The 11,332-nt window shown below is 46.7% G+C and overlaps 1 protein-coding gene across 1 annotated transcript in view; it reads right to left on the minus strand.

Moving 5' to 3' along the window:
* Fa2h (fatty acid 2-hydroxylase) overlaps nt 1-11,332 on the minus strand; it is a 55,316-nt gene that overhangs the window by 43,404 nt on the left and 580 nt on the right. Inside the window, exon 2 of the mRNA XM_010644510.2 lies at nt 11,252-11,330. Within this exon, the coding sequence (XP_010642812.1) occupies nt 11,252-11,330 (79 nt within the window). The remainder of the gene's footprint in view (nt 1-11,251; nt 11,331-11,332) is intronic.

Below are 11,332 nucleotides of genomic sequence, written 5' to 3' on the forward strand. Positions count from 1 at the left end.
AAAAAAAAAAAAAAAAAAAAGAGAGAGATAAACAAGACAGGTGTGGTAGCCACACCTGTAACCCTAATACTCGGTCAAGGCATGAGGATGGCCATGAGTCTGAGGTCAGCCTGGACTACAGAGTGAGACCCTGTCTCAAAAGCAAAGCAAAACAAAGCAAGTTAGGAAAACACTGACGATCTCCCAGTGTAGGAGGCCACCCAGCCCAGCACCATGCTTCCCTGCCTGTCTATGCAGGTGGGAGACAGCCCCAGGCAGCCCAAAGGGATGGCGTTAGGACATGGCCACCTCTGGGAGGCACTGTTGATCAGGAGGACCCTTCTCCCAGGGTCCCTTTCCCCATACCCCAAATGGCTGCAGAGGTTACTTCACTGCTTGGGACTGGGCAGCTGTTTGGAAAAGAAAGCTCCAGGGAGGAGGAGGTTACTGTGAGTGAGGAGGATGTGGCCCGTGAAACCACCAGCACGCGCCTAGGCAGAAGGCAGAGGCAGGAGGGTCGAGGTGGGAGTTGCACAATGGAAGTACACAGGCAATTTCTGGAAGGTGGAAAGAGCAAGAAAACAAGTTCATGAGCCTCTAGAAGGAACCCTGCCCGGTCTACTCATTTCTGCCTCCTGACCTGCAGGACCGCAAGAGAAGACATCTGTTTCCCTTTAAGCCACCGAGTCTGTGGGATCTTGTTATGGCATCACGAGATGATTTCAGGCAGAAACCCAAAGGGTAGGGTGTCCAGAAGCAAGGGGAAGAAAAAGCAGCAAGGAGGGAGGGTTCCAGAGAGGACAGGGCACTTGGCACGGATCGGAGTAAATGAAGGCCACACACAGAGTAGTGATGAACAGAAGACAAGGAAAGGGTTGATACCCAGGCATCAGTCTGGGTTCTTTCCTGAGGGTGCTTCCAAAGATGATTACTTTTTTCTTTTTATTTCAGCCAGAGAACCCTAATTCCTAACTCCTATCCCCTCTCCAATGCTGGGCCTCAAAACCATTCATCGGATGGGGTGGCACTAGGGAGCACCTCTGGGTCCTGCGTGTACTCCAGGGTACACACAGGACCACAGTGACCCTGGATGCTCTGTGGGTGGCTCTGGGTTCATCTCACCACAGGAGGACAGCACTTGGCTGTCTCCAGCTGCTGCCCATGCCAGGCAGGCATGGCTGGGAAACCCAAAACCCACTCAAAGCCCTGGTGGACCTCACCCCCTCAGCTAGCCCACTTAGCTCTGTGCTGCGGCAGTGGGTGTAAGACCTAACTGAAGTAAAGTGAGTCCATGTTGTATGAGTAATGGCCCCAGAGGCCTTGTGTACCACTCCCCTTTGTAGTTGCACCCCTACCTTTGCTTAGGAACGTAAGACTGCAGAACTTTGTAATCTAAATCCTAGTCTCCACTGTGATTAATGTTAATTAACAGGTGAACATTTAGTAGTGCTGGGTAAATAGATAAAGATTGTTTCACTCTTTGTCTGCCCAGAAGGAATGTTTTGAAAACCTTGGGACATTCTGTAAGCATCTTGAGTAGACCCCCACCTTGCCTATCCCCTTATAAAAAGGACCTCAGCCCTTGAGCTGGTGCCTCCCTGAGCTGCTTGGCTCCAGGAGTGCCGTCTGGCCAGACTAGTAAAGGTCTGTTCCCTTTCCAATGTGTCTGGTATGTTCCTTCCTGGGTGAATCTTGTGGCAATCGAGCTCCTTGGAGCGGTAAAGTCAAGCTCTTTGGAGTGGTAGAATCGAGCTCTTTGGAGGTAAGTAAGGCCCTTGGTCTTACATTTTGAAAGCCCTCAGTAGCTGTTGAGCTCCTTGGAGTGGTAGTAAGGCCTTAGGTTTTACATTTTGGAGGCCCCAGTGAGATCCCTGGGTGGGAACCCCCGGTCCAGCTGAGACTCTGTAGTGGGATCCAGCAGGAGACTCTCAGGCACAGACCTTGGAAAACCTCTGGAGGTAAGCTTTGGGCTGGTTGCAACCGTTTTTTGTCAGGAGTGAGGTGGCTGATGAGCCAGGAAGCCTCCCCTGACCCTGGCCCTGAGGAGGACTCCAGGTAGAGTAAAGCTTTGATTTTTTTGTGGCACCTGTTTGTTCTTGTTTGTACGTCAGTGTCCTGCCTGTTGTGTGTTAGCTTTTGTATTTTCTCAGGACAGAGATGGGAGGATCCAGCTCCAAGAACACCCCACTGGATTGCTTTCTCACTAATTTTAAATTGTTTTTTTCCCCTGAACAGGAGGATGATTACAGGGTTAAATTTTCTCATGGAAAGCTTCGCTCCCAGTGTCAATTGGAATGGCTAACCAAGGGCTCCTTTGAGCCAGGCCTCTGTCGGGCTGTATGGGGAAAAGTTACCAGGTACCCCAGCCATCCCAACCAGTTTCCTTATATAAATATTTAGGTCCAGGCTTGTGAAGAGCCTCCGGCTGTGTTGGCCAGGAAGGACAGGGGCTAACTGACATAGCCCATATTAGGCCTAGACGGAGTCCTGCCAGAGGGAGCAACTGTCCGCCTCCTTGGAAGGGAAGTGGTGTGCCCCCAGGATTTTCTGGGTTCCCTTTCTAGGATGCAGAGGCCAGCTTGCCAGTAGCAGAACAGAAAGAAAGAGAATGAGTGAAATCATCTGTCTGAATGACAGGTGAGATCCCCTGGGTTGCTCCCTAGTTTGTCTATGGAAGGGGACCCAGGGAGGGAATATGTTAACTTCTTGTGTGACTTGTGTGTGTGAAAGAGACTTAGGTAGGAGAGTGAGTGGAATGAGCTACGAAAGCCACGGTAGCCTCGTCTGTGCACCAGAACAAAGGGAGGAGGCACTTGCGTTTAAAAAGCCCTCCCGGCAAATAAATGAGGCCCTTTTCTGGAACGGCACCCCACCCTTTGTCTTGCATCACTGAATAAAGGAACATCTAATGGTCATGGGGGATGCTAATACTAAACCAACTGTTCTTAAGTGCATAATTCAAAATTTTGATAAAGATTTTGTGGGGGACTATAAGATAAAACTGCAACCAAAGATGCTTAAAAAAACTTTTGTGAGTTATCATGGGCTCAGCTAAGCCAGACTTTGCCCCCAGAGGGAAAAAACTCTAGACAAAAGGAAAGTTATCTGCCTTTGTTTCACTTACCTGAGACTGACAACTTGGAGCCTTGTGTGCTCTAGGAGCTGCTCAAGCTTCTACTCAGCAGTAATCAGCTGCCAATAAGAACTATTTAGTGTTGGTCTTAGAACATCTGCTTGCTAAATCTGCTGTTTTCCCAAGGTAAACTTGCCTCTCAGAAAATGCGACAATCATTGCAGGCAAATCCCAATGCTTCCCCTTTGAAAGAGGTTGGGCTGCCTCCCCTCCCTGAGTTACTAAAAGATATGGAGGAGGTGGCAGGCAAAAACAAAATTGTTTAGCTTTACTGCACTGGAGGGTGCAGATAAAGAAATCATGCAACCTAAAACAAAAACAAAAACAAAAAAAACAAAACAAAAACAAAAACAAAAAAAACCAGGGCTTGTGCTCAGGTTAAAAAGAACTAAATGAGAAAATCTCTAATGGATTAAATTCAGGTAGAAAAAAAAAACTACAATTGTGTTTTACCAGACATCCAAAGAGTTTTGCAAGAAAAATCAAGTTAAAATTTTTAAACTATTTGATAAATGTATCTTTGTTTCAATTTGAATTAATTGGTGTACTTAAAACACTTCTTGTGCATTACAAATTCTTGAATTACAATTATAGGGTTAACTTGCTCTTTTATACTTTCTTGATAAAAACTTAAGGTTAATACTGTTCTATAGGTAGCCAGTCAAATTTTAAGATGTAACAATCTGAGAACAGAAAAGAAAAGAACACTTTAAGATTTTACCAGCTGAAGTTTGTTATAGAAGGTTAATAATAAATGAGACAAAAAAGATATTAAGAAAGCTATAGGTAAAAGAGGTATACTTTTGATATGAAAGGATTTTGTGTGTTTGTCTTGTTAGAAAGAGATAAAGATTACAAGACCAGAAGGCCTAAGTATGTAGAGAAGGTATGTAAAAATGATTTATGTATGTTTGCTTGTTGGTTTCAAGTTTGTTACACAAGGTTTACTTTTACAGTAATGAAGAGCTTTCATTCTAATTCTACAAGAGATTTCTGTTAATTGACCTGCAAAAGCTTTGACTAGTCATAACTAAGAGATTTTATAATTCAGTTGGCCAAATACATTTGAGTATATTATAGTTTCACAAATTGTCTTACAAGTTTGTGTCTGTCCAATTGTTTGGAAAGTGTTTATCCAATTATATTTTCATTGAAATGACAACAAGGATACTAATAATTTATTAATTTCTATAACCTGGTTTTATAAGTTAAATTTTTGTCAAGATAATTAAATATAAACTCAGGTCTAGATAGGCTCCTGTTAATAGTAAAAAGGACAGCTGCTCAGAAAAATTTATTCTGGTCTTTATTCACTACTGGCCTTCTGAGAAGATATGCCCCAATAAACAGGGCTAAATATGTTGTTATAAAATGTTTAACTGGTTATCATCAAAGGGTTAGATTCTAAATATGTTATTGTGATATGTTTATGTGCTCATTTTCAAAATAAGATTTCTGTGAAAAAATAGTTATTAAGAGGTTCTATTACAAAATGCTTTTGATACCTAATTAAAGGGCATAAAGTTTCATACATAAAATGATAATTGTTAATTTTTGGGTATACTAAATACAAAACAATATTAAACTATTAATGCTGTATCAGGAGGCAAGATATAAAGTTTACGCTGTTCAGAGATAAAAGGACTTAAAGCAGATGAGAGAATTTTTGAGATAAAAGGTTTTTTACAGGATCTAGATTCTCTATATGTATAAATCTTTAAAGGGCCCAGAAAGACAGTGATTATTATAGGGTAAAGAGCAACAGTCAACATTTAAGCAGCTAAAACTAACTCTTTCTGCTGCCCACTGTATCAGGGATCCTAAATGTGATCCAGCCTTTTAGTTTGTACCTGACTAAAAGAAATCATACTGCTTTAGGAGTGCTCATTGAAGGAATAGGCCCATAGAATTAGCCAGTGATACATTTATCTTAGAGTTTAGATCCAGCTGTGAAGAGATAGTTCCCTTGTTTATAAAGCCCTGGCAGCTCTGTAGTAATGCTAATTGATGAAACTGACCAGATAAAGTAAAAGAAAAATAAATAAATAAATTGGATTATTCAGTTTCCCCATGCCTTTTAGAACTATTGAATAACATTGATGGCTCTCAAATAATAGTCACATAATATCAGGCCCTCATCTGTGAGAATCCCCGCCTATATTTTGCTCCAGTTAAAACCTTAAACCCTGCTACTTTTTGCCCTCTACCTGGCCCCCTGATCACGACTACCTCGGGGTCACTGACAAACTGTTCTCCAGTCATCCAGATCTGCAGAAAGACCCGCTGCCTGAGGCTGATTTCATCCTGTTCAAGAATGGAAGCAGCTTCATGGAAAATGGGGTATGCTACCCTGGCTATGCAGGGATGACTCAAGATGAAGTGGTCCAAGCAGGACCCTTCCCCACTGGATAGTCAGCTCAATGAGCAGAGCTATGGGCACTCGTACAGGCTCTCTGATGGGCATAAGAAGAGAGGGTAAATGTTTATACAGATTCCTGGTTGCCACTTGATATATCTATGGCACAGTCTATAAAAGTGTGGTCTTCTTATAGCAGAGGGCAAACTTATTAAAAATAAACAGGATATAATATAGTTATTTGAGGCAATGTGGAAATCTGACAAAATAGCTATAATAACTCAAGAAAGAAAAGATAAAATAGCAAATGACACTGCTAAGATAGACAGATAAGCCAAAAGGGCCGCTAAACAGAAACTTTAGATGATTGTACCCATCCCCTGTAAAGGTTATAAATATGTGTTAGTATGGGTTTGTACTTTTCTGGATGGCCTGAGGCCTTCCCTATAAAAACAAAGAGGGCTTCAGAGATATGCAAGATTAAAAAAAAAATTCCAAGGTTTGGTCTGCCTTTCTCCATAGGCAGTGACAATGGGCCAGCACTTGTAACAGGTTGTACAAGATGTAGCTAAACTGTTATACTGCTTATTAACCTCACAGTTTTTGTTTTAAAAAATGATAAATTGTGAGGTGAATATTGTCAGATTAACACCGGGTTATGAGTTGATTAGCTCCCTTTGGCCTTCTTTAAAATAAGAGATACCCAAGTCATACTGGGTTCTCCCCATATGAGGTCTTGTTTGGAAGGCCACTCTGTACCTTGAGACTTTATAAATCTCAACTGGACTTATCCAGTATGAAATCACAGCGGTTAGAATTGGGCAAATATTTCAAAATATGCAAGGGTAAATTGAAATAAAGACCTTCCTGTGATGTTAAAATTTAGAAAAGGACCCCTTTCTGACCTATATAGAAAGGGCCATATGAGTCACTTATGGTTACTCCCACAGCTGTCAAGGTAGCTGAAGCTCAACTACCACCACTCTAGAGTAAAACAATTACACGGATTCCGATTCCAGGAGACAACACACTCAAAGCCCTGCTCTCACCACACTGGAAGCTGGTGAGTCTACACACAGCTGAAGAATGAGAACTACAATCTAGATGTGGATTCATATTGTGTCAAACTGTTATGAGCTATTATGCTTCTAAATTAAGAATTTGTGAGCCTACAGATGATAAAAATATGTGACTTTTATGTGCTCTGGGGATCCTAATACCCAACTTGTCTAAGAGATGCCTTTACAAATTGCTATGACCCCTTAGCTAAAAATTTAAGTAAAATGATGAATCAAGGATTTGATTCTACCTAAAATCAGTGGGTGTAAGACCTAACTGAACTAAAGTGAGTCCATGTTGTATGAGTAATGGCCCCAGAGGCCTTGTGTACCACTCCCCTTTGTAGTTGCACCCCTACCTTTGCTTAGGAACGTAAGACTGCAGAACTTTGTAATCTAAATCCTAGTCTCCACTGTGATTAATGTGAATTAACAGGTGAACATTTAGTAGTTCTGGGTAAATAGATAAAGACTGTTTCACTCTTTGTCTGCCCAGAAGGAATGTTTTGAAAACCTTGGGACATTCTGTAAGCATCTTGAGTAGACCCCCACCTTGCCTATCCCCTTATAAAAAGGACCTCAGCCCCTGAGCTGGTGCCTCCCTGAGCTGCTTGGCTCCAGGAGTGCCGTCTGGCCAGACTAGTAAAGGTCTGTTCCCTTTCCAATGTGTCTGGTATGTTCCTTCCTGGGTGAATCTTGTGGCAATCGAGCTCCTTGGAGCGGTAAAGTCAAGCTCTTTGGAGTGGTAGAATCGAGCTCTTTGGAGGTAAGTAAGGCCCTTGGTCTTACATTTTGAAAGCCCTCAGTAGCTGTTGAGCTTCTTGGAGTGGTAGTAAGGCCTTAGGTCTTACAGTGGGGACTTAGCAGGCTCCCCAAGCACCAGCATTTATCTGAGCTGTGGGATTAGGACATGGCACCTGGAGACCTGTGGACAGTGGGTAACCTCGATGTGCTGGCGTGGAGGCCTGCCTCACCCAGAGGTCTCAAACAGGGCTGTCGGGTAAGATCCCTCCCGGTCTGTACACAACAGGACACTCTCAAATGGTTGTGGTCCCCTTGGTGGCAGTTTGGGGTTGAAAAAGGACCCCGAATGCACTGCAGTGAAAGCCATTGCTCTCTCACCAGAAAAATGCACATTCACACATTTTCCCACATGTGCATTCCTTTCTTTAACCCAGAAAACAATCCACTGAACACCAGGATTCAAAGCCCTGCTCTGCATTTTCCAAAGCAGGATGGTTACCCTGCTGGTGGTGCCCTAATGAATACGCAAGGTTAAACATTATTTTAATAGTTGAATATTTAAAACCTGTGATTTCCCTGGACTTATCATTTAGGATGAATAAGGGGTAAAATGAAAAGTGAGTCAATCTAAAGATAAATATTAAATATAGTAGTTCAGGCCAGGGATTTAGCCCAGTGGCTCTGCCACCTGCCTTGCAAGCGCCGGGACCCGGGTTCAATCCCTGGTACCTAAATAAATAAAATAGTTCACGTGAACTGCCAATCAGAGAGGTGCAGTGGTGATTCATACGTGACCAGAGTCTGGGAAACACAGTACTTAGGGCCTTGGAAGAAGGCTTAGACCCAACTTACTCTCCTTGTTTTTCTCATTATTTGGCACCAGGGATTCAACTTGGGACTTTGCGCTTATGGAGCAGGTGGTGGAACCACTTGAACTAAATCCCTGGCCCTCTCATTATTTTTGAAAAATGCTGGCTGCATTCACGTCCACCGTTGGAAGAACACTGCCCTTACTGCTTGGGGTGAGAAGCTAGATCCGCTGTCCCTTCAGGCCCAGGGAGATGATAAGAGGGCTTGGCTGCGACACCTTCACTCGCTTGGTGGACAGCTTAGCTCCAGGCCACAGTCACAGCAGCACTCACGTCCTCCACAGTGTGCTCACACAAACAAGTTTGACTTGTTCTGTGTGTGGGCCTTTGGGCGAGAGTGTTGTGTGTGTGTGTGTGTGTGTGTGTGTGAGTACACAGAGGGGGTGCGGCACAGTTGGGGACTGGGGGACAGGGGAAGCAAACAGAGCAGACCTTTTCCCCCGAGAGAGACCAGGATGCTCCTATTCTGGGCCTGAGCTAGGGGAAGAGGGGTCCTTGGGGGTGCCACTCAGAACCAGCCCCAAGCCACCCAGTGGGCCCAGGATACCCCACTCCATGCCAGGAGTGGGGCTGTCACCCCACCTGGTCCAGTGTGAGGGGAGGGAGGGGGCGCAGGCAGAGTGACGGCTGCTGCGGGGCCTGGCTGGAGAAGCACTCATACGTGTGCTGTCTCCACCCCGCCTCTCCCTGAAGGGATACCCAACCCAGATTTCCTTGACTGCCCTCTCCCCTAATTTAAAGAGAACCTTGTCCTGGTTCCCAGAGAACTCTGTTGACAGAAGCTGCCAGACAACTGGTGTGTGGGACAACTGCGGCAACCGGTCAAGTTTGGGTTACAAGTCTGCAGGTACACTGTTAGTTTTCAGCCTTCCTTCTACTTTTTTTTTTTTTTTTTGGCTTGTTTTGGTTTTGTGAATCTTGATTTGTAGTTCAGGCTGACCTTGGACTGACTACATAGTCCAGGCTGGCAGTGAACTCACAGAGATCCTCCTGCCTCAGACTCCGGGGCACTGAGATTACAGGTGTGTACCACCCACACCTGGCTAGTTTGTAGTTTTCTACACATCTTCAGTTTGGAGCCCAGAAATAAGGATGCCTACAACTGACCACATTGGGATCTGTTAAGTGACAGGGGCACACAGGGGTAGGGAGCAAATGTGGACTCAGTCTCCTCTTGAGTCTTCCCTGAGTGGTAGGCAAGGAAAGCATAGGAAAACAAACCCTGGTTCTGGGTGGTGGTAGAGCTGGGAGGTGGGGCCATCTATAGGGCAGTTGGCCAGGAGTGACATTCAGCACCATACAGAGGACAGACCACACCCCAAGGCTCACGTCAACAGGACCCAGGTACCGGGCAGGTCAGGCCCCAGAGCCAACACAAGGCCGGCAGTGTGCAGCATTCTGAGCCCAGCTTCTTATTCTCTGCACCCAGTTCTCTTATCTTTGACCTTCCTACCGCTTCAGCAGGACCTGACACCGAATGTCAACTCCCGAGGTGAAGCTGGGCTTCCACCGCAGACTGCCAGATCCATCATGCACTCTCCGAGTCCCTCCCTTGCCTTGGTCACAGCCACATGTCCAGCTCTGCACTGGCCTTTACCTGCTGTCCTCCCATCCGCGTGGGCTCCCTCCGGCCCACCTGGCACTGTGGCCAGCACATCCGCGCAAAGACACAAATTGGACCATACCACACCCCTCCTCCGATCCTCGGCTTCCCATCACCGCATCAAACCCAAACCCGACCACGGCCACGAGGCCCTTTGTTACCCGGCCACAGCTGACCCCTGGTGCCTTCCGCAGCCCTCTCCTTGCCCACCAGCAAGGTCACTTTGGTTTAATTTCTGCCTCTTAGCAGTGCCAAGCTCTTCCCCTTCGGATGCTTTGCACATGCCAGTCCCTGTCTGGACCACTCCACACCTTAGCCATCACTTGGCACTGGGCAGAAATGTTGTTTTCTCAGAAGAGCTCTCCCCAGCCGATCCCCTCCAGATCCACACTGATGGCATTGAGTAATTAAATAATTGCCATGGGATTCGGATGGATGTTTCCTCTGGTTCCTCATTAGCCTCTTGGCCCAGCAGGAACCAAGTAAGTCACTGAAGAAATGATGCTGAATCAGGCGAGATGGCCTGGCAGGGACCACCGTGGTAACTTCACCCGAAGATCTAAAAGCACTTGGCAGCAAGAGCGAGCTGAGGAAACACCTGTTGGCTTGTGACCCCCCCCACTGTGACCCCACTGTCCCAAGTCCTGCTTGGGGGACAGAGCCCACCTGCAGCCCCGTGGGGGAGACCTTTGTCCCCTGCCCGGGACCCTTGGGAAGGACACGGTGCTGACGGAGCCATCACATGCATTTGGCTTTTCCACCGACTAGCTGTTTGACCAGAGACATTTACAGAGCCTCTCCGAACCTCAGCTTGCACACCCTAAACTGGGGTGACAAAACCCACCCCAGGATCTGTTGAAGATTTATATGCCACAGTGAGCCTGCCCTGATAATAAACGGCACGTGGCTTGGCATAGTCTGGGTTCAAAGTGCTGCTCCCCTTTCCTGTGCAAAAGTGGCAAACGCCTTACATTTCACTCTTCGACACCCACGACATCGGGTAGGACAAGGCATAAAGGGAAGTCTGGAGGATTGGAGGACACAGTGCACTCTGTGACACTGCCCAGCCTCTCCCCTCACCCAGGCTGGCCCAGGAAACCCAAGCTAGCTGAGCAAGGCTTCCGGGGAGGACGCAGGACAAGGAGGGATGGGAAGGGAGGACAGGTGAGCCCGGGACCCACTATTCAAACAGAAACTTAACTAGTTGCAAAGAGGGAGAGGTTGATAAGGGAAGAGGAAGAAAAAAACTGGGACTGTGGGAGGCTGGGGCCAGAAACGGGTATCAAAGTGGTCAGAGGACGCAGGGCCTGCAGAAGGAAGGGAGTCGCAGGAGGTGGAGAAACTGGAGAACAGAGGGGAGTCAAGGGGCTGCTCCCTGGAGCCAAGAGAAGGAAGCGCAGCGAGGGGAGGGCGGAGGCTGTCGCCTGGCCTCCGCCTGAGAGCAGGTGATCAGGGATCGCCCGGGAGGAGGAGTGGGGGACGGGGCTGCGTGTGGCCAGCTCTGCCCACCTGCGGGTCGCCTCGCAGCTCTCCCACGTAGTACTGCTCCAGCCAGCGGCGTGCGTTGGCCGAGTGCCGGTGCGGGGGTCC

This window comes from Fukomys damarensis, unplaced genomic scaffold (genome assembly GCF_012274545.1).
Source record: "Fukomys damarensis isolate Sample0158 unplaced genomic scaffold, DMR_v1.0_HiC HiC_scaffold_32, whole genome shotgun sequence".
Lineage (NCBI taxonomy): Eukaryota > Metazoa > Chordata > Mammalia > Rodentia > Bathyergidae > Fukomys > Fukomys damarensis.